This window comes from Abramis brama (assembly GCF_963993115.1).
Source record: "Abramis brama genome assembly, chromosome: 25".
Taxonomy (NCBI): Eukaryota; Metazoa; Chordata; class Actinopteri; order Cypriniformes; family Leuciscidae; genus Abramis; species Abramis brama.
Window position 1 is genome coordinate 819,434 of NC_139987.1, and position 24,205 is coordinate 843,638.

The 24,205-nt window shown below is 41.6% G+C and overlaps 1 protein-coding gene across 2 annotated transcripts; it reads left to right on the forward strand.

Moving 5' to 3' along the window:
* Positions 1-2,962: 2,962 nt before the first annotated feature.
* prrc1 (proline-rich coiled-coil 1) lies at positions 2,963-13,126 on the forward strand (the record flags this gene model as incomplete). Of its 2 annotated transcripts, XM_084105217.1 has the most annotated exons (9): positions 2,963-3,089; positions 4,920-5,022; positions 5,723-6,112; positions 6,972-7,114; positions 7,194-7,296; positions 9,734-9,897; positions 10,041-10,144; positions 10,717-10,819; positions 11,900-13,126. In XM_084105217.1, 8 exons carry the CDS (start codon positions 4,932-4,934, stop codon positions 12,107-12,109), a joined length of 1,308 nt encoding a protein of 435 aa, XP_083961343.1. In that variant the 3' UTR covers positions 12,110-13,126. The 2 variants fall into 2 exon arrangements, with proteins under 2 accessions (XP_083961343.1, XP_083961342.1); XM_084105216.1 differs by lacking the exon at positions 2,963-3,089 and having other exon boundaries at positions 4,905-5,022.
* Between the last annotated feature and the right edge of the window lie 11,079 nt (positions 13,127-24,205).

Here is a 24,205-nt window from a genome sequence, read left to right on the forward strand (position 1 = left end):
CTATAGGTGGAGCCAGTGCTCTCGCCACACACCAGCTATAGGTGGAGCCAGTGCTCTCGTTACACACCAGCTATAGGTGGAGCCAGTGCTCTCGTTACACGCCAGCTATAGGTGGAGACAGTGCTCTCGCCACACGCCAGCTATAGGTGGAGCCAGTGCTCTCGCCACACACCAGCTATAGGTGGAGCCAGTGCTCTCGCCACACACCAGCTATAGGTGGAGCCAGTGCTCTCACTACACACCAGCTATAGGTGGAGCCAGTGCTCTCGCCACACACCAGCTATAGGTGGAGCCAGTGCTCTCACTACACACCAGCTATAGGTGGAGCCAGTGCTCTCGTTACACACCAGCTATAGGTGGAGCCAGTGCTCTCACTACACACCAGCTATAGGTGGAGCCAGTGCTCTCGCCACACGCCAGCTATAGGTGGAGCCAGTGCTCTCGCCACACACCAGCTATAGGTGGAGCCAGTGCTCTCGCCACACGCCAGCTATAGGTGGAGACAGTGCTCTCGCCACACACCAGCTATAGGTGGAGAGAGTGCGCTCGCCACACACCAGCTATAGGTGGAGCCAGTGCTCTCACCACACACCAGCTATAGGTGGAGCCAGTGCTCTCACCACACACCAGCTATAGGTGGAGAGAGTGCGCTCGCCACACACCAGATATAGGTGGAGCCAGTGCTCTCGCCACACACCATGTATAGGTGGAGACAGTGCTCTCACCACACACCATGTATAGGTGGAGCCAGTGCTCTCGCCACACACCATGTATAGGTGGAGCCAGTGCTCTCACCACACACCATGTATAGGTGGAGCCAGTGCTCTCGCCACACACCATGTATAGGTGGAGCCAGTGCTCTCACCACACACCAGATATAGGTGGAGACAGTGCTCTCGCCACACACCAGCTATAGGTGGAGACAGTGCTCTCACCACACACCATGTATAGGTGGAGACAGTGCTCTCACCACACACCATGTATAGGTGGAGCCAGTGCTCTCGCCACACACCATGTATAGGTGGAGCCAGTGCTCTCGCCACACACCATGTATAGGTGGAGCCAGTGCTCTCGCCACACACCATGTATAGGTGGAGCCAGTGCTCTCGCCACACACCATGTATAGGTGGAGCCAGTGCTCTCACCACACACCATGTATAGGTGGAGCCAGTGCTCTCGCCACACACCATGTATAGGTGGAGCCAGTGCTCTCACCACACACCAGCTATAGGTGGAGACACTGCTCTCGCCACACACCATGTATAGGTGGAGCCAGTGCTCTCACCACACACCATGTATAGGTGGAGCCAGTGCTCTCGACACACACCAGCTATAGGTGGAGACAGTGCTCTCACCACACACCAGCTATAGGTGGAGCCAGTGCTCTCGCCACACACCATGTATAGGTGAAGACAGTGCTCTCGACACACACTAGCTATAGGTGGAGCCAGTGCTCTCGCCACACACCAGCTATAGGTGGAGACAGTGCTCTCGCCACACACCAGCTATAGGTGGAGACAGTGCTCTCGCTACACACCAGCTATAGTTGGAGACAGTGCTCTGGCTACACATCATGTATAGGTGGAGACAGTGCTCTCGACACACACCATGTGTAGGTGGAGACAGTGCTCTTGCCGCACACCAGCTATAGGTGGAGACAGTGCTCTCGCCACACACCAGCTATAGGTGGAGACAGTGCTCTCGCTACACACCAGCTATAGGTGGAGATAGTGCTGTCGCCACACACCAGCTATAGGTGGAGACAGTGCTCTGGCCACACACCAGCTATAGGTGGAGACAGTGCTCTCGCCACACACCAGATATAGGTGGAGACAGTGCTCTCGCTACACACCAGCTATAGTTGGAGACAGTGCTCTGGCTACACATCATGTATAGGTGGAGACAGTGCTCTTGCCGCACACCAGCTATAGGTGGAGACAGTGCTCTCGCCACACACCAGCTATAGGTGGAGATAGTGCTGTCGCCACACACCAGCTATAGGTGGAGACAGTGCTCGTACCTGTATTTACATCCTGTTTTCGGTCGAAGTCCACAGTAGTCGATTGTCAAGTTCACGCGCATAGATTTAGTTACCTATGATCACGCGCGTGAACTCGACAATCGACTACTGTGGACTTCGACCGAAAACAGGATGTAAATACAGGTATGTGTTTTAAAAAGAGGATAACACAGTGTAGGCAACACCGATTTTTGTCGTTGTTCTCTGTACTGACAGCACTCCAAATTTACAAAAAAATTAGCCAAATGTTAAAACTGACCGGAGTTCTCCTTTAATGTAAAACCTGTGAACCATTTATTTATGAGTTAGAAAAGTTAATAACCTATGAAAGTGAACCTTAATGTAAAGTGGAAACCTGTGAACCATTTATTCACAAGTTAGAAACATTAATAACCTATGAAAGTAAATCTTAATGAAAAGTGGAAACCTGTGAACCATTTATTCATGATTTTGAAATATTAATAACCTGTGAAAGTGAACCTTCATGTAAATTGGAAACCTGTGAACCATTTATTCATGAGTACATTAAAACCATGTGAAAGTGAACCTATAATACAGTTTTTTTTATCACCCATACCTTATCCCATTTGCAATGTGCAGTACAACATGCGTGAGACCCAAACAATTAAGCGTACTGTAGCCATTAGAATCATTAATAAATATAGTTTTAATAATTATAATATTAATAAATATTTAATATAATAAAATGAAAGGGAATTGCTTATGTGCATGGCAATCTCCTGAAACGAATGATTCAAGAGAGCCGATTCGCTAAAACGAGTCACCCGTCGCAACTGAACAATAACACATAAGTATCTTAATTTTGGCTTTGATTTTCTTGTTAATATTTGTCTTGTGTATTTCTACAATGTCTAAATAACTTCCAAATGATTTAATGAAAAGTGACATCACTCTAAACTGTTTTGTTGAATCGCCCGTCTCAGCTTCAGACGTGGCACTGTGCGACGTCATCAGCGCGCGGCCGTGTTGATCCACTGTTAGGAATACTGTCTATGGTTGTTTCTCGCACTTCTTTTGCTCCCGTTTCAAAACTTACTCTCCGCGTCAGGTAAGAATTGTGATTTTTCATTCATTATTAAGTGAATATTGTGTAGAAAAACACTTAAATTGCACCGTCTGTTGGAAAATGCTGTTACCCTGAAGCAGAATCCACAGAGACATTGATTAGAGAGTGCGTATCACTAACGTTACCAGATCTCGATAATATTTCATCATGAATGAGACATCAGTGATCATGAGTGTATCGAAGTAAAGCGTGAATTGTGTAGTGTAATTTGCGTGTGAGTGGACATGTGTGTTCGCAGTAATAATCGATACATTACTATGAATCGATCAGTGATCAGCTGTGAGTTTTTCATCACATATCAACACACACACACACACACACACACACACACACACCTGAGGATCAATGCCATCATACTGTTGGTCCATTACAGATATTATACGTAATATTACAAAGATTCATTCACGTAAGAACTTTAAGTGTACTACAACGTTCTAAATCATTTTCATAATTGAAGTAATGATATTATTAATATTATGGATGTCAACATTTCATCAATGTTCATAATATATTAATTTAAATATGTTGTCCGCGCATGCTCAGTCATGTGTAATGAAAGTCCCGATCCGGATGTCCTCATAGACTGCAGGACACACAGATGAAGACGGCGTTTGACTACTTCTGACTGACCTGTTTCCAGTAAAATATCTAAACATTCTTAAATCAAGATACATTTAATTGAGAAGCAAAATTACATAAGATATCAAGTCTTCAAAATTAAGAGCTTAAAACAAGAACAAATATCTGACAGCGGGGTCAGAAAAATAATCTTGTTTCCCCTGTTATTTGTTCTCAGCCCCACTGGCAGATATATTTTTCTTATTTTATGCATGAACAAATGCACTTCTTTTTGAAAAACAAGGCTTCTCAAGTAAATGTATCTGAATTTAAGAATGTTTAGATTTTGGTACTGGGAAACCAGACAAAAATATTTAGCAAGAATACAATTTTTTTGTAGTGCAATCAGTCCAGATTATTCCTGTTCTTCAAATGATGGTTTTAGCCCGTCATCATGTGTCTTATAGGGCTGTAGCGATACTCTCACGTCACAATACTGAACTCACGATACGATATTATTGCGATACTCCAAGACATACGAGAGAAGGTTAACAAAAACATATTGTTGATTTAAAATACTAAATTTGATATTACATTGAGTGTGTAAATGAATAGGCTTGGACTTGGTGCTGAAACCCAAAGCTCAGGACAATAGAGACGCCAGAATAACAATATTCATGATTCTGGAGCTGAAAATACAGAATTATTTTAGATGAATATGCTTGTTCTCTGTCACTGACTAGATATATTTATAATAATGTAGGACACTTTTTACTGGTAACATTATCAGGACCCACAAATATTTCCCCATTGCATTATTATACATTATTCAACATTATATATAGTAGTTTATTGTAGTACTGACACTAAAACTCTGTGAACATCTCTTTGTCCACTTCACTCTGTCATACAGTCGTGAGAAAAGAGCGAACAAAAACGAGCGAGTGATTTCAGACATGAAGGAGGACTCTCTGGTGCATCATGATATTTCATTTACCCAGACCAGACCTTAACAGTGCATTATTTATGGGTTGTACACTACTTATTACGGTGCATTTTAACGAGTGCACTTGACAGTTGCCATATAATTTTGGGTGAACTATACACAATACATATTGTTGCGTTTTTATATTGTGACACGATATATTGTGACACCCCTATTATCTTATGTCAAATGTTTATTATCATTTTCTGCTTGTCATATTTAAGTCTTGAATAAGTAGAAGTTTACAGTTTGTCATGTGGTGTGTACAGGACAGAGTGAAGATGATGGAAGAGAGCGGCATAGAGAGCACCCCTCCGGCCACCCCTCCACCCCCCCCGACAGCGGCCGCCAGCCCCCCGCCACTCTCCAGCGGTAACCCCACTGATGATGATGATGATGTCACCGCGCTCTCATTAACCCCACCCTCACCCATGTGGTGACCGGGCACTGCACATGCTCAGAAGTGGATTTCAATGTTTAGGGTTCATATAAATAGAAATAGAAGTCAGAATCAGAAATCAGATTGGATTCATTCTGATTGACGAAAATTAGTGCATGTATTGAGAAAATACATCTTTCCAAAAAATTCTTGGTGACGCAAAACTCTGGAAAGCGTGAAATTTAGACTTGACAGAAGTCAAGTCATCTTCATTTATATAGCGCTTTAAAGAATGCAGATTGTTCCAAAGCAGCTTTACAGTGATAATAGGAAATTACAGTAACAGAGTTTTTGTTTTGGCTTTACAGCAGATCTAGAATAAAGTTATTGTCCAGCTAAAGTTAGTTTGATTGATTCACTTCCGTCGCAACGATAATTAGTTATTAACTAAGACGCCGTTTTAACAGGAAACTCTTAAGTTCTTTCTGCGCAAACGTCAAAAACGCGAACTAGTGAGAACGCCAGTATAACCCAAGAACGGACTGAACATGTATCCCAAAAAATTAGATATGCTGTCTTCCCTGAGTAAGGTGTATCATTGTGCAATATTATGTAATTTGATATTCCCATCATGCACTGATACTGCTTTTCATCATCATGCATGTATTTGAGCGTGTCTCTTCTTGTGTTCAGGTGTTTCCGGTCCTCCGACCATCTCAAGCCCCTCCAGCATCCCAGCATTTGCCCCGGGGGGGTTTACCAGCCCTGTTCCCTCCAGCATCCCAGCGTTTGCCCCGGGGGGGTTCTCCAGCCCTGTTCCCTCCACGCTGCCCCCCCCGCCTCTCTCTCTCGGCTCGGTGTCGTCTCCTCTGGGTCTGAGCGGCCCGTACGCCGGCCCCGGGGCCCCCTTCACCCCCCCGTCTGCCGGCCCGCCGCTGGGCCCCGTCCTCTCCGCCCCCCCCATGGGCCCGCCCACCACCGGCTTCTCTGTGAGCGCAGGATATGACATCACCCGGGGCCACGCTGGCCGCACCCCCCAGACGCCGCTGATGCCCAGTTTCTCCAGCGCCGCACCCATGCCAGGTATCACTCGACAATCTCAACCTGCCTGAGCCCGTGTACACCTGCCTAAGCGCCTCACGTGTTCAGCGAGTCTCGCTCGGCATCAGTACGCATGCATTTGTGCGTGAAATCTAGATTCATCAAACTGCTGAAACCACAAGTACACAAAAATCGCATGCGCATAAGAGTGCCCTCATGAATGTGTTGGCATTGCACGAGGATCTTGCTAGAGAGAGTTTAGAGAGAGTTATATGTTTGCTAATAATGACGAAAGATTGTTCTGAAAGCACTTATATGAAGATTTTAGGAGTTCTATGCAATTGACTAATCTAATGATGTCAGTCTGAAATTCATTAACAATAGAATGGGTTTACGAACAAATCATGTGCGTACGCAATATGCTCGAATTAGGTTGAATTTCTTGAGAAGTCACTGTGAATATGAATAATCCACAAAATTATTTGTGAATGAGACCATATGATTGACACACAGCTGTAAAAACTATTGGATTGATTGACAGCAGGTCAGGCTGCATCTGAGAGTGATCGAAGGAAAATCTCCTTCTCCTTGTTCACTTTACACTCATACAGTCGTGAGAAAAGAGTGACCAAAACTCTTTGGTGCATCATGATATTTCATTTAACCAGACCTTAACCATACATGGGTTGTACACTACTTATTACGGTGCATTTTAGGATTCAACGAGTGCACTAGAGAATTGCCACTATGGTTTCGGCCACCACTATAAAACAGTGCACTATATAAGGGGATGATGGGTGATTTCGGACACATCTCTAGTACACTTAAGTACGGTCATTACAGGGAATAAATATCATACTCTCAGCAGATCATACAGTGCTGATGTCGTTGTGTTTTGTAGGGATTGTTACCAATCCCATGATGCAGCAGCCGGTGTCTGGAGGGTTAGACGTGAGCTCGCCTATCACGTTTCCTGAGGACACTGAAGATCCCCGAGTGACTCCGGACGGCAACGCACCTGGTGGATTATGGGGCTTCATCAAGGTACTGGACACACAGTGAGGCCGTAATGCCGTGCTGTCGTTTCTCTGTGCGTCCTGATGCAGTTGTGTCGTAATCGCAGGGTGTAGCTGGGAACCAGATGGTCAAGACTGTCCTGGATAAAACCAAACACTCTGTGGAGTCCATGATAACCACACTGGACCCTGGGATGGCACCTTACATCAGTGAGTACTGTGTGTCCAGCACTGCAGAACAATACATTGTATTTTGCTTAGTTTTAGTTTTTCAGTTCATTAAGAAACGAGACCTTCCCTGGCTTTCTCTAAATGTGACGTTTAAGCTCCTGAGAGCCTCTCTTCCGTTCAGTGACACGTGAACCGAAAGCTGATGTTCAGGATAACGCAGAATTAACTCAAACTATAGTCTCACATAGCCAGATCTATATAGTCTACAGCAGGGGCGATTCTAGGATTTTCATTTTAGGGGGGCTCAGCCTCCTATGAGGGTATGATGTAAAAAAAAAAAAAAAAGTTAGTTTATGGTCTAATGCTCATTATTAACTAGTTTCATTCATTCATCCATTAACATGCATATGGCATGGTTTTATAATCACTGAGGTACCGAATGTGAGGTATTTAGGGGGGTTCGGGGGCATGCTCCCCCGAGAAAATTTAGATTTCTCTGATCTACATATGTGCATTTTAAGATGTTTTGAAGGCCAAAAAAATTGGATGACAATAGCTTTAAAACCATGTGCGGGCAGCTGTTTTTTTCTCACCTCATCAGCATCACTCTTTTTCTCTTTGTTTTTCTCTTGCTCTGTCTTTTCCCCTCCTAAAGCTGAGCTTTGACTGATATAGGCTTTTCATTTTTGTCTGTCAGTGAAGAAAGTAAACATAGGGTCAACTGATAGGTTGATTTATGAATCATTTTCTCAGACAAAGCTACCAGGAAAGCTAGGTAACTAAGTCAATCTACAATGAAATATAAATTATTTTATTTTTTAACCTTTTTAGCCTTTGTAATCAACAATACGGTTGGTTATTCATCAAGTCACCCCGTGAAAATCTATTTAATTTCAAATCATTTAACTAACCAGCTAAACGTGTATTAATGTAACTGTCTATTGGCAATATGATTAATCTGTTCTATATTTATTTCTATTTATTAAAAATAACAACATGAATTATCAATTTGCCACTTCTATAAATCAAGTAGGCTACTTAAAAGAAAATCACAAATCCCTTTACTCTACTCTTACTCTAATATATGTATGTACACTCCTCCTGATTCATTATTACTTAATACAAAACTATATTAATACAAAACAAAATAACTCCAAAAAACTCCAAAATAATAATGATGTTTCTCTCTCTGGGCCATCTAGTGCTTTCAGACAATGATGTGTGTCTTTAATCATTTCTGTGCATGGCTGCATAATGTAATGCCGAAATTAAAAATAATATGTTTTAAAGTTTAAAAAGTAAATTAAAATAAATCATGATCGTTTTCTAAAGTATGTTTTCATGGGTGTTAATCGCTTCATTTTTGTAGGATTAAAAAACAACTATCACACTGTGATAAGGGCTGAAGGTGAACGCAGCGAAACGTATTGGTATTGGATGAGAAACCGAACCGTCCCGTGTTGCTCCCAATGCTCCAGTAACATTACATTATGTAAACTGCAATGCATTTATGACAAAGAACTGCACCGATGCAGATGTAATATCATAGCAATCTATCAATAAATGCACTCACGACACACCTTGTACTCTCTGATGTTCGCTCTGCTCGGCGCCACTGCAGATTGAAAAATGCGCTAAATCCAAGCAGACTCAGATAAGGGGAGGAGCCGAAACTTGACGCAGCTTGCAGCCGTTTCAAATGAGTTTTTTTAAAGGGGACTGAAGCGATCAAAAATGTATTAATCAAATATTTTTTAGGGGGGCTGGGCAGAAGTTTAGGGGCCCCCCTAAAAAGGGCCTAGTGACGCCCCTGGTCTACAGTCTTAATTATACTTTATACTCAAACTATCATAACAGTGTAGTCTGAATGACCTCATCTGTCGACATGATACCGGTGAATCGCAGAGCTGGAGCAAACATATCCTCATCGCTATGATCAGATGCTTTCTGAACTGCTGTTTTCTTTGTTACTGAGGAAAGCACACAGCACATATTCACACATTCATCTAAACATCGCTCTCAGCAGTGTGGACAGTGTCAGCAAGTTCGTTAACAGTCTATCGCTGCAAAGGTATTTCCAACTTCTTTTTACTTCTAAGTGAAGAACGGAAAAGAACTTCTCTGTGAGTATATTGGGGCCTTGAATCACGATCAGTCTCTAGTGCACAAGTGCAATTAGTCACTGGCTGCAGTTCACTCATTGGCCACCGGTGTCGCTAGTAACACGGTTTTCTGAATTTTTCAAATAGCCCCTTTAATGCGCAAGTAGAGTTTATTTTGTTTCTGAATAATTGACTATTTCAGTTCAATTCAGATCAGTGATTTTATTTTGTCCTCTTTACACACAAATCATCACAACACCTCATCACATGACGTCATATTCAAACAATATGAAATTGTAGGTTTCATATTTCATATGTAATTCTAGATGTCAGTCACATCACTAAAACTGTTTCATACTGTACGTGTGTCTCAGAGTCTGGAGGAGACGTGGACATCGTTGTGACGTCAGATAAGGAAGTGAAGGTGGCAGCGGTGCGCGACGCCTTCCAGGAGGTGTTTGGTTTGGCCATGGTGACGGGAGAGGCGGGTCAGTCCAACATCGCCCCGCAGCCGGTGGGATACGCCGCAGGGGTCAAGGTGAACACGCCTCTGCTTCATGTTCCCCTCAGCCTCTGACTGCGTCCAGTTACTGTCATGAAAACACACCATTTCACAGATCTTTGATTTTACAGGACTTCTGAACTGACCTGAAGGTTGTGTGTGTGTGTGTGTGTGTGTAGGGAGCTCAGGAGCGCATTGACAGTCTGCGTCGCGCGGCTGTCATTCACGAGAAGCAGCCCGTAGTCTCGGTGGAGAACTTCATAGCTGAACTCTTTCCAGACAAGTAAGAACAGTTCATCCTGTAAAGACAAAAACACCAAAAGCATCTTGCATTTAAACCAAATACTTCAGCCATAATACTGTAGGCTGTTACCAATAACATCTCGTCAACATCAACAAAATTCATCTGTACACTGCAAAGGTGGACCAGAAGCTGCATCTGACCTGGCATGTTTATTTCACAGACTGTTTAATGTTACTCAAAGTTGGCACACATGTATTAACACAACAATTGCATGATGTAAACAGACTGCTTAAAATCTCACTTAATGGTAGGGCTGAAATGTTATGACAAAAATCATTATTTTCAATTGTTGCTGCTGATATTGTCAAGTGTTAGCGCTTTTTACAATACAGAAACAATACTGAAGCGTTCACACTTAGCAGGTTTGGTTGCATTAAAGTGAACTCTTTTCAGGGGGTCTCGGTCTGCCTCCAAACAAACTCTGGTGCGGTTCGACTGGTTGACTTCGATATGAACACAACATGAACCAAAGACTATCACATGTGTCATGTCAAAAGACCTTCATAATGACAGGAGAAACTGAGCGTCTGTGTTCGTACTGTCTCCATCAGGTGGTTTGACATCGGCTGTCTGATCTTGGATGATCCTGGGAATGGGATTCACATTGAGACGTTCACTCAGGCTACACCGGTGGCCCTGCAGCACGTACAGCAGGTAAAACCATGTCTGCTGTTCAGAGGGGTGCCAGTCACTGGTGTCTGCGGCTGTTCTTCACTCCTGACTTATCTGGAGCGTTTGTTTCATTTTATTCAGCCATATGCTGAATACTGCAGGTGAGGACCAGTGTATCCATTAGTTCTCACCTCTCAGCCTGATTGAAAACAAACTTTGGAGCAACCCAACCGTCCAACGAACCAAGCTGTATCATAATTCATAAAAGGAAATGTGTTTCATAAAAAGCAGCTTAAAAAACCAAATAGCCCCTCATCATCTTAAAATGTTGTCTTATTGCTCTTCTAAGAAACCGGTGCATTGCAGGAATGTTGTCACGACAAAACCTTGATTCCTTGCTCTAACTAATAAATGATATAAATGTTGATGTATTTGGTCTTGACAAACTGACTGCTACGCACGCTGCTGCCGCCGAGAGATACTCAGACTGTGAGCATGTGAGATATGTTGGATAGGCATTCATAAATCCTGCTGCAGATCTAGACAGGTGGAGCTGGGGGAGGTGGAGGGGCTCAGGTTACAGCTAACACTGAAGCAGGCTGTTTAACTGTTGAGCATGCAATCTCATTAACTGCAAAATCAGCATGTGTGCTGCAATTGAATCAGCATTTGTGCCGTGTAGGAAATGATGCGATCGCAAACAGATTGCGTTAAAGGTACACTATTCAACTTTTGGCCCTCTAGCAGTTAAAAAATCAAACTGCATGCATTACATATGTTTATCCTACTGCATATAAAACATTCACTACTAGGATTACGAGATATAACCAGTTTAGATGGAAAGAATCTTAAAGGAATAGTTCACTTCAAAATGAAAATTCTGTCATCATTTACTCGCCCTCAAGTTGTTTCAAACCTGTATGAGTTTTCTTTCTTCTGCTGAACACAAAGGAAAATATTTTGAAGAATGTTGGAAACCAGACAGTTGATGGACCCCATTGACCTCCATAGTATTTTTTTTTCTTCCTACTATGGAGGTTTAGCACTGAACTCACATTAAGTGATGTAAATTTAGTGCTGTCACATGAACATGCACTCAGATCTGTGTGTGTGTGTGTTCAGGCGCAGTCCCTGACTCCTCCTGACTATAACCTGCGCTGGTCCGGTCTGCTAGTGACGGTGGGGGAAGTTCTGGAGAGAAGCGTGCCCAACGTGAGCCGCACAGACTGGCACCAGGCCTTCACCGGGACGTCCCGCCGGCAGATGATCTACTCTGCTGCCAGGGCTCTGGCTGGCATGTACAAGCTGCGTTTGCCCTCCAGGACAGTGTGAACATCAGATGCCGTCGCGTCACACGGACCACAGATTCGCGGAACAGCACAGGAATCACCTTTCCATCTGTGGTCGTCCTGTGTTCTCCGGCCATGTCCCATCACAAGGCTGAGCTGACTCACTATACCCAGAGAGAGAACCTTTCCATCAGCTGCGTTTCTGCATCAGGTCTGAAATAAACCAGCTACAGGGCAGACTAACTAATGTCTCGCTTTTAAATTATTGATTCAGTTAAATATTGTGCCCTTGATTATACTTGAGTTTGATACGAATAAATGACGGCGTCCCAGTCTATATGATGGAAATAGATGGAAATGAAAACGCGTGTCATCATGACCAGAATGCATCTGTTGTCCTACAGAGGGTCCGTCTCTTTTAAAATGATTAAATCTCACCAAGGAAAAGATGATTCTGTCGACCAGATGCATAACGCTTGCGTTTACATTTGCAATCAAATACTTTGACTTGGAGGTTTTTAAATTGAACCATTCATAACATTGTGAATATATAATTTTGATGATTATGTGTTTAGCTTGTTTTCGGTTGACTGAAGTGTCACGGTTTTGGATCTTATTGTATAGCATTTTCTTTTCGTCCTAATCATCATCTTCAAACATTGTTACAATATCGTGTTTGTCTGCATGTTCGTTTCTTTCACAACTTGGTCCATGCTTGGTCCAACTTGGTTTACTGCGGTTTGATGAAATCCGACCTCTAGCTCTGCTGCACATATAAATAAACCAGTTACTATAGATGTTGTTACATAAAACAATCTGAAATCAATGTTCTGCAGTTAGCGATGGTTTGCTCAGAGCGACACAGGAACACACTGACCTGAGCATGACCTCTGAGTGACCGCTGATGTGTAGCACATGGACCCAAAGAGTTGATGGAGAATCTAGAACTGCCTTTAAATATTTGTAATATTTCTCCAGAAAAACTGTGGATGATTTTGTTTTATGCCATTTTACAAACGTGCCTTTGACCAGCAGACGAGTAAAACATTTTTGTAAAGCCTCATGTTGTTCTGTTGTGTTTTTGGTGCCTGTAGAAATATCATCAGCCATGGTCTATTTTCTCTGTGGTCAGAAGTCACATTTTAAGCATATATAAAAGGAATTTTGTTTTCCACTTTATTGTAAAGCTCATTTGTTAATGTGAGGTGTGTAATTCTTATCTATCGTTTCGCAGTTTAATATGCAGAATCACATTTAATGACAATAGCAGGGCAGAAATTACACATCGTTCCTGTATTCCAGTTGTTTGATTATTAGTAACACTGACTGGTGAGTGAATGATCTATTTAAAATATATCAGTCATAATGATCAGTGCCAGTTGAACTATAACCCAAAGAGATATGAACCATACTCGTACCATGGTAACTAAATGACACAACCAAGCAGATCTGAACCAAGCAGATCTGAGGTCAGCAATCTAGCCGGCGACCAGAGACCAAGAGCTACATCACTAACAGCTGTGAGACTTGGCCAGTCCAGGGCTGTTTGCTGTTTACTGACCCTCTGCGGACATTTTGGGGAATGTTGTAACAATGCACGATACATTTTTACTGTTGGGTGATTTTAATATTCACATTTGCTGTCCCGGCAAGCGGTTATCCAGGGAGTTTTGTAACTCATGGGCTCTCAGCTTTCCTCAGTGGGTGCGAGTCCCAGGCATGCTCACTTCTCTCCTGCAGCCTGTGAGGACTTTGCTACTGCTGGTAATGCAGCGGATGAGTCGTCGCCAGGGAACTCTGATGCAGATGTGTGTGTATCAGTCCGTTGAGCAATACCTGCTTGAACACTTTAAACACCAGGTCAAGTGTTCTGAATAAATATCTGCACCGCATTTCTCCTCTCTTCTGTAAAGTTATTATTGGACATTTTAGGTCTACTTCAAGTCATGTTCATGTTCATATTATTCCTCCGCGCTTTCTTAAGCAAATTGTTGACACTAGGGCCTGATCTTCTGTTTGAGCAATGGCACGGTCCCTTACTGCCTAAAACATGCTTCAGTTACTCCATTACTGAAGAGGCCTGAACGTGATGTTACTGTCATAGGTCATTTTAGACCAATTTCTAATCTAAAAAAATTCTGAAAAGGTGGAGCTTGCTCAATTACAGTCCTTTTTAGTTTTTCCCTTTCAGAAAATACACTTGAACTTCACGTGCAAAAACTCATGTGGTTTTTCTGTAAGGGTTGAGTTTGTATCGGAACATACATCATCAGCAGCACATCTCTCCTGTGGTGTTCCCCAGGGATCCATCCTTGACCCAACTTTGTTTTCCTTGTACATGCTGTCCTTGGGTTTCAATTGTCATAAATATTGGGTGTTATTTGATTCATTAATCAAACTCCATTGTACCTTCCATTAACACGTAATGATAAACACTCCACATGGGCATTGCTAGCTTGTTTAGAGCAGTGGTTCTCAAACCTGTCCTGGAGGACCACCAACACTGCACGGATCCTTTGTCTCCCTAATCAAACACACCTGATTCAACTCATCAGCTCATTATCACATGGGTTAATGAGCTGATGAGATGAATCAGGTGTGTTTGATTAGGGAGACAAAGAAAACGTGCAGTGTTGGTGGTCCTCCAGGACAGGTTTGAGAACCACTGATTTAGAGGAACTGAAACTATGGCTAACACAATAACTTTTAGGACTTGAATGAGAATAAACAGAAGTGGTTCTGTTTGGACCAAGTGATTCGTATGCACCTCGGCAACCTAACTTCTTATGTTACTCCATGTACGAAAAACCAAGGCGTTTCGATTTGATTTGATTCCAGACTTAAGTTTGATAAACATATGAATGCTGTGGTTAAATCATGTTTTTTCCATTTGTGACACCTTGCAAAAGTTAAATCTTTCCTCTCTTTTATGATTTTTGAAACAGTAATTCATACCTTCATTTCATCTCGCCTAGATTACTGTAATTCACTCTGCTATGGAATGAATCACTCATCTATCGAGAGTTTACAAATGGTCCACAATGCTGACGGGCAGACGTAAATTTTAACATATCACCCCCATTTTTAAACTTCTTTACACTGGCTGCTGATTGAGAATAGATTTTAAAATTGTAATTTTTGTTATTAAATCACTAAATGGCCTAGTGTCCTTTGAGATGGCTTAGGTCCGGGATCTTGGATTGCTCTCGGTCTGTAGGTCTAGACTGAAACAGAAACTTTGGAATAGCCGACCAGTATCGATCAGATCTGTGTCATCTCTCTTTCTGTTTTCAAATCAAAGCTTGAAACTCATTTGCTAAATGTGGCTTTTAATCCTTCATGAATCTTTTAGTTTTGTTATGTTATTTCTCAATATGTACATTCATCTATTTGTCCTTATTGATTATATTGCTCTGTCTGTACAGCACTTTATTTAACCTTAAGTTGTTTTTAAATGTGCTTTATGAATAAACAATAAATGTATTTCTGTGTTCTTTGACCGAATCAGGAGATGCTTTCCAGACGAACTCTTCTGCACATCTACAGATTTGACCTGTTTGCTGGGAGATGCAAACTGAGTCATCATTAATCACTTATGTAATTTTTGAGGTGTTTTGTAATATAAATAGGACTAAAGTTTGGGTTGGCGTTAGAAACTTGAAGACAGAAGGTAAAGCTTTTGAGTCTGAAAGTGCTATGTGTAACAACTGTTTGTTTTCATGCACGTTATTCATTCAACTCTGAGCACATGTATGCCGTGTGTGACATCGTTTAGTGCTCTGTGCAGTTCAGCTAATTACACTTGCTCAGTTTATTACATCTGTAAATTTAAGGTTGTCTACCCTGCCATGCATTGCCATTAAAATGATATTGGTCGGCCACTAGTACAGAGCAGAGCCATAGAGAGAAAGAGTTGCGACACACTATGGCTGTCACGTGGTTCATGTAAGCCCCAATAGTTCCAAAACATACGCTGGCTGTCATGTTCTTCTATGGGACAGACATCAGCGATTGCATTATTGAATGGTAAGTATAAAATAAAACACACACCCAAGTACTTTTTCAGCTGTTATTGCATTATTGCATTTTGTTAATGTCAGTTTTGCATTTGGAGAGGCAGGGTGACAATGAAATACTGTATATTACTTAGATAAGTTTTAGGCTATATGTTTGGAGGGAAAAGCTTAGTGTTCATGTTCGTATATCGCAAAAAATTAAATTAAATAAAAGTTGCTACAAAGGTGGTAGCGATTCATTACCGAACTCTTACTGTCACAGCTAACGAAGTCGCACTAGCTAACTAGCAAGCAGGCAGTGCTTGAAAATTGGTTGAAACAACCAAGATAAAATATAAATAATTACGCTCTGCATGTACAAATGAAGACCAGTATAAGCATCGCAAAGGGCCTCTGATACAATATAGACAGTTGACAATTCAAAAGAGGTCGATATTTCAACTCGATCCGGCCCACATCTGGTACACATGGATTACACACAATCCAGATGTGGGCCGGATCTGGGCCGACACTATGTTGCTGTCTGGGTATATATATTTGATTTGGTATAATCAAATGGACAGTTGAGGGTGGGGTCATGTGATCTGCCAGCCTCTGTTAACCACACGATCAACACGGATGGTTTGGACCTGCCTCTTGCATCCTGCTCCATGTTTGCACACAGTTCTACACAATGAACACAAATAAATCCTGAGATCTGTGTTTAGTTTGCTCTTATTAGACCTCTAAAACCTCTAAATTAGTTGATATGTTCAATAACCAAACAAGTTTCCTCTGGCGCTCTGGATCTCCTTCAAACAATCGCTTGGCTTCTCACTATGGGAAATGCCCCAGGCGTGATAGACTATGGAAGCACCAATTACACCACGTCTGTCTGAAGGATGGTCCAATCACAGCTCATGACAAGGAGCTCAGACTGCTGTGACGTATGGTTCTGCGGTTGGATAGTATTGGTGGCGTCCCATCCACCAGCTGGAGTGCCCATGATCGCCACCAGAGGGCACTCCTTCCATCTCCTTCCGTATCCTTCCATATCCTTCCACTCCTTCCACTCCTTCCATCTCCTTCTGTATCCTTCTGTATCCTTCCGTATCCTTCCATATCCTTCCACTCCTTCCATCTCCTTCCGTCTCCTTCTGTATCCTTCCGTATCCTTCCATATCCTTCCACTCCTTCCATCTCCTTCCGTCTCCTTCTGTATCCTTCCGTCTCCTTCCGTATCCTTCCATATCCTTCCACTCCTTCCACTCCTTCCGTTTCCTTCCGTATCCTTCCACTCCTTCCGTCTCCTTCCATATCGTTCCGTATCCTTCCACCCCTTCCGTATCCTTCCGTCTCCTTCCATATCGTTCCGTATCCTTCCACTCCTTCCGTCTCCTTCCGTATCCTTCTGTATCCTTCCACCTCCTTCCATATCGCTCCGTATCCTTCCACTCCTTCCGTCTCCTTCCACTCCTTCCATATCCTTCCACTCCTTCCGTCTCCTTCCGTATCCTTCCATATCCTTCCACTCCTTCCGTTTCCTTCCGTATCCTTCCACTCCTTCCGTCTCCTTCCATATCGTTCCGTATCCTTCCACTCCTTCCGTATCCTTCCGTCTCCTTCCATATTGTTCCGTATTCTTCCACTCCTTCCGTCTCCTTCCGTATCCTTCCACTCCTTCCGTCTCCTTCCATATCGTTCCATATCCTTCCGTCTCCTTCCGTATCCTTCCACTCCTTCCATATCGTTCCGTATCCTTCCACTCCTTCCGTATCCTTCCGTATCCTTCCGTCTCCTTCCATATCCTTCCGTATCCTTCCACTCCTTCCATATCGTTCCGTATCCTTCCACTCCTTCCGTATCCTTCTGTCTCCTTCCGTCTCCTTTGAACTTCATTTCCCAGTAACCTCTGTCGGACTCATTATGTGTGATTATGGTCAGCTGTGGGTGATTGCCTCGTTTAGCTCTGCTTTTATAAGCCCTGTGTTTCCTCTCATTTGTTGCGAAGTCTTGTTTGTGTTACAACTGCAATTCTGAGCGTTCTTTCCTGGTTTCCTGGTTTTGATCTTTTGCCTGTTCCTTGGATTACCTTGTTTGCCTGTGTTTCTAGGACCTTGTTTTATGTTTGGATTGTTTTTGCGCCTGTTTTTGACCCTGTGCCTGTTTATAGATTACGACTGTGGATTACACTAAATCAAAGCTGCCTTCAACCTGTGCTTCAGAGCAGTTTTGTGACAGAGGGCTCTGAGCTCAGAATTTAGCCCGAACCCAGAGCACTTGGTCAATGTCTTTGAGGGGTTTGGTACTTTTGCTGTTGTTGGCTGTAATGACCTTTAACCCTCTATAGCCCTATTTGGACAGGATTAGTTTTACAAGGGTAAATGGGGTAATGTAATTTTACCACAGGACGTCTGTAATATTAACTACTGAGAATCCTCAGTAAAACTAGCAGAAGTGGGAGGGGTAACTCAATTTACACACCACCCTCACCTTCCTGTCATCATGTGTGTAATCCGTGCTTCCTTATACCATGTGCGCAACCACAAACACGTATAATCTATACAATAAGGTTCATTAGTTAACTACATTAGTTAACATTAACTAATAATGAACTGCACTTATACAGCATTTGTTCAACTTTGTTAATGTTAATTTCAACATTTACTAATACTTAATTAAAATTTTGTTAACATTAGTTAATGCACTATGAACTAACATGAACAAACAATGAACAGCTTTATTTGTATTAACTAACATTAACAAAGATTATCAAAAACAGTAATAAATGTATTGCTCATTGTTAGTTCATGTTAGTTAATACATTAACTAATGTTTAATAAAGGAACCTTATTGTAAAGTGTTACCTCTATATATATAACCTATATATAACAGTTAGCTCCGATCAGCAATTTATTAATTAAATTAATTAAACTCTGATTGGAATCTGTTGGTAATTGGCACTTCCCTAAAGCTAAAATATGTTTTGTGCCTCTAACAAGTGCTTTCGACCTTCTTTTTGATCTAAATGGTCTGCAGAAAACCGTTTTGGCACAGACTTGTTCCACCATCTAGAATGCTGAATGCTGAATGCTGAAACTGAATGCTTTTTCGAACGCCTCCATACTTGAAAATCACGATAAACAGGAAATGATGGTATATTTACAGCGGGTCTATTCTCACGGGATTAGTATGACCTTAGGTCATTTTTCCGGACCTTTTTAGAGAAGAAAAAAGTCGCCGTAAACTTTACTGATATTGTCCGTAATGATTACTGAGATGCACATTCGGACGGGACTAAATTCACTGAGAAGCTTTGGTAATAATTAAACTAATCCCTTCTGAATAGGGCTTATGGTGTATCGTCATTTATAAATGACGCAGAGAAAATTGCATTTAAAATACAATAATGATATTAAACCAAAAAAATGACATTGGCCTTTCAGCCAATAAAATTAAAATCTATTTAGCCATGTGTGTGACATTTTTGGCAACAAGAAAGTGAAGGAGACATTAGCTAATGTTAGGTCACATGCTGTCAAGGCTTCATTGTGAGTTCATTTTAGACTAGGAAATACATACATTGCTTGCAATTTCCAAGCAACACAGCAGTAATGACTTTATGAACTTCTTCACTTATAAGATTGATAATATCAGGGACAAAATTATGCAACCGTCTACTACAGTATCACATCAGGCAGTGCATTGTAGTCTCCTTGAGGAAAAATTCGATTCATTCATTGCTATAGGAGAGGAAGAATTGTCTAAACTCATTAAATCATCTAAATCGACAACATGTTAGACCCTATACCGACTAAGTGAAAGAGATGCTTCCAGAGGTCATAGATCCTCTTCTTAATATCATCAATTCATCATTGTCTCTAGGATACATACCAAAAACCTTTAAGCTGGCTATGATTAAACCGCTTGTTAAAAAAATGCAACTTGATTGTACAGAATTAGTCAATTATAGGCCGATCTCGAATCTACCTTTTCTGTCAAAGATAGAAAAGGCAGTATCCTCACAACTATGTCCCTCTTTACAAAGAAATTATATTTGCGAGGATTTTCAGTCAGGATTTAGACCGCACCATAGTACCGAGACTGCTCTCAGAGTCACAAATGATTTGCTCTTATCATCCGATCGTGGTTGTATCTCGCTATTAGTGTTACTCGATCTTAGTGCTGCATTTGATACTATTAACCACAACATTCTTTTAAATAGACTTTCTTTTAAATTATGTTGGCATTAGTGGAATTGCATTAGCATGATTTAAATCATACTTATCTGACCGTTATCAGTTTGTAGCAGTAAATGAAGAGATGTCTCATCGATCACAAGTTCAGTATGGCGTACCACAAGGCTCAGGTCTAGGACCGTTGCTGTTCGCTCTGTACATGCTACCATTAGGAGATATCATTAGGAAGCATGGCATTAGCTTTCACTGTTATGCCGATGATACTCAGCTCTATATTTCTTCACAACCTAACGAACGGAACGAGCTCTTAACGCATTATAGTCCTTTACGTCTATTGCGATCTCAAAATTCCGGCCAGTTGATAATACCTAGTCCTAGAATATCAAAATCGACTGCTGGCGATAGATCCTTCTCCTATTTAGCACCAAAACTCTGGAACAGTCTTCCTAACATTGTCCGGGAAACAGACACACTCTGTCAGTTCAAAGCTAGATTAAAAACACATATCTTTGACCTAGCATACACATAACACATTATAGACTTCTATAATTCAATGTTAGGCTGCATAGATCAGGTCAGCCAGAACCGGGAACACTTCCCATAAATCCTGATGTACTCGTTACATCATAAGAAGAATGGATCCGGATCCAGGCTGTATCCAGATCTGACGAAGGACCTGCGCCTGGACCCGATGTCATAGCGGGGTGCTAAAGTGCCAACTAGTTTCTCCTTATGGAGGATCCCTTTACCACTCTACAGATAAAGCGTTGTCGGGAAAATTCGGTTTGCGTACCTACCCCGAAGTGATGCAATTCTGTATCAAAATGTTAAGGCCAGACAAGTAGTTTTTTAAGGCTTGGTTTGTAGGGATTTACAAACCTGCGCACATACTGTATATTCAAACACGCATACCAATAGACTGAACTCGTAATCCGCATTTGCGCGCCATCAGCGTTCTCACAGGTTTCGCGTTTAAAGTCTGTGTAGTTTCCTGTTAAAACGGTGTTGTGTTAGCAGCCCCTAAGTTAATAACTAATGATCGTTGCGACGGAAGTGAATCAATCAAATGAACTTTAGCTGGAAAATAACTTTATTCAAGAACTGCTATAAAGCCAAAACAATCTCTGTTACCTTAAACTATCCTTGTATCTCTGTAAAGCTGCTTTGGAACAATCTACATTGTTAAACGCGCTATATAAATGAAGATGACTTGACTTGACTTGACAAATTCGATTTAAAGAAATATTGTACATCAAAATGTGTTTTCTAAAGTTTTTGGTGATTTTTAATGAACATTTTGTCAAATCAATAACTCACATACCAAAAAATATGTGTGTTATGCATAAATGACAGTGCTTTTAGGGGATACATATGTTCTATGTAGCTGCACTATATTGTTCATTACTGGCATACGGTATAATAGCCATCTTGTCTGTGTTTTAGGTTGATGTTAGTAAGTTTTATAGAAGACAGATAGGAAAAACTGAACCTTTTCCAGAAAGTATTGATGACAGTGATGGCAATGCATCAGAAAATAATGTCCTAGTAAAAAAGGAAGAAGCTGAAGATCAAGGAGGAAAAAGCTACACTGAAAAAGAAGAGTCTTGTTGATTTTCACTTGTGCTACAATCATCGCTTTGGAATTCCAAGAAAGAAACAATATTTTACATATTTCTGATGCATTTTGAAACACTAAGACAATGGTTTCACTACTTTCCAGGCACTGAAACTGCATCTGAACTTGTGTCAAGTTTTTGACATTTTACATGCAAGTTCCAAATGAAATATAGTAGCACAAGATGAAATGGAATGTTAAAAATGCTCTTTAATGTTTTTTGAAACACTAAGACCATTTCACTGCTTTACAGATAGTGAAGATATTTCAGACAATTTGCCAAAAATAGTTAACCCTAATACACAAAGTCAGTTATAAATGACGAAACCCTAAAAAGGTCAAAGGGCAGATTTTGAAAACTAATTTTGGAAAATGATTTTAATCGTAAATATATGTAAAATATAATGTCATTTATTTTTTCAAGCAGTGATTTCATAATTAGTCCCATAGAGGGTTAAAAATAATAATAATAATAATTTGGTGAAGTGATATGGAACTGGAATGTGGTCAAGACCTGCCTGGAGCTTCTTTAGCTTTGCATTTCTTGAAAAATAATTGCACACTATAGCTACTTTTCTGCAGACATCAGTCTCAGCCTCCAACACCTGCCTGTGATTCTCAGGTAACCCTGAACATCTGATTCAGGTGTGTTTATGAGGTTGGAGCTGTTGGTCCGCTCAAGCCAAATCGTAATTACCGTAACTATTCTGAAATGTAAAAAGCCTTCACGTGCTTGAAGAACTTGTAATTACAACGTGTAAACTCCTAATTTTCTGAGAGCTATGACTTGTCCCACATGGACGCTGTACCACCTGACCACTGCAGATTTAGGGTGTGTTCAACTTGAAGTGGAGCTGTGCAGACCGATCAAGTACCGTGAGAGCGATTCGAAATCACGCAGAGCTTTATTTAAGGTAATTACAACATGCAGTGAATGCAGCATAAACTCTGCAGGATTGTAGCTCTCCACGGGCCGGTTGCACCAGCTGTACCTAACTTACAGCTTAACCTAGTTTGACATAAATGACATAAATCTTGCAGAGACGGAGAGCGCGAGTAGGAGGTGTCCATGAGCTAGGAGCAGGAGCAACTTTATGACTCTCTATGGGCTTCTCCCTAGACTTTATCGGACTTTATGCCTCCACGTCCCCCCGATTGCCTGCTAGCTTCTCCTCCTGTCTATACGGTAATTTCTCTACTGTGCGACAGAGAGTCGCGTGGTTATGGTTGATTGTAGGGAAGGACTACACGCCTGTGCACATATATTCAAACGCACATACCTATAGACTGAACTCGTTATACACATGTGCACGCCATCGCCGTTCTCACTGGTTCGCGTTTTTGAAGTTTGCGCAGAAAGAACTTAAGAGTTTTCTGTTAAAACGGTGTCATGTTAGCGGCCCCTAAGTTAATAACTAATGATCGTTGCGACGGAAGTGAATCAACCAAACTAACTTTAGCTGGACAATAACTTTATTCTAGAGCTGCTATAAAGCCAAAATAATCTCTGGTACTTTAATTTCCTATATTATCAATGTAAAGCTGCTTTGGAACAATCTGCATTGTTGAAAGCGCTATATAAATGAAGATGATTTGACTTGACTTGACTCGTTAGCCTATTTTTACAAAAACGGCTTCTTCGGGGCCATAGTGTAAGATACAAGGTAATGGAGCCTTTTATACATTGTCGTGTTTCTTTAGAAATAAACAATGGACAAATGGAGTCTTTAAACGCCTCAGATGTAAAGTTATTCGCTGTCAAAGTGACGTCAAAATGAATGGGAGTCAATGAATGCTAACAGCAGGTGATGGCTTGTTAGCCAATGGATGCCCCCATAGAAGGTACGCTTTCCGGGTGCTGGATTACCCCCTTTGCTGGAGCAACCCAACCCAGGAGCAGGGTTAGTGACCCCTGCCTTAGAACCTAGTCGTCAACCAATCCCAAGCTTTCAACAGCCAAGACAAGACAAGATAAGCCAATCATAGTTAATGAGACTTCAGCTGATGTCATTTTTAGTGTGTAATGCTTTACACACTGTCGATATACATATTTGCAAAGTCTCTCCCATCGGCCGTAGGATTGTTGCAAATTATTCCAGTTTTCTTTCTGATGTTCTTTTTTTCTTTAAATTGGATTTTAGCTATGCTTCAAATTTAGTCTGGGAATAGCCTACTCCATTTAAAATCGAGAGGTGCTGATGTGTAGCCTAATAAATTAAGCAAATAGTTGGTTTGGTCATTTGGTGACTTATCTGCTACCCTAAATAAGAGATTTAAGAGTTCGGTTCAGTCCGATTCAATCCAAACGATTCAATAAAATGAATCAATTC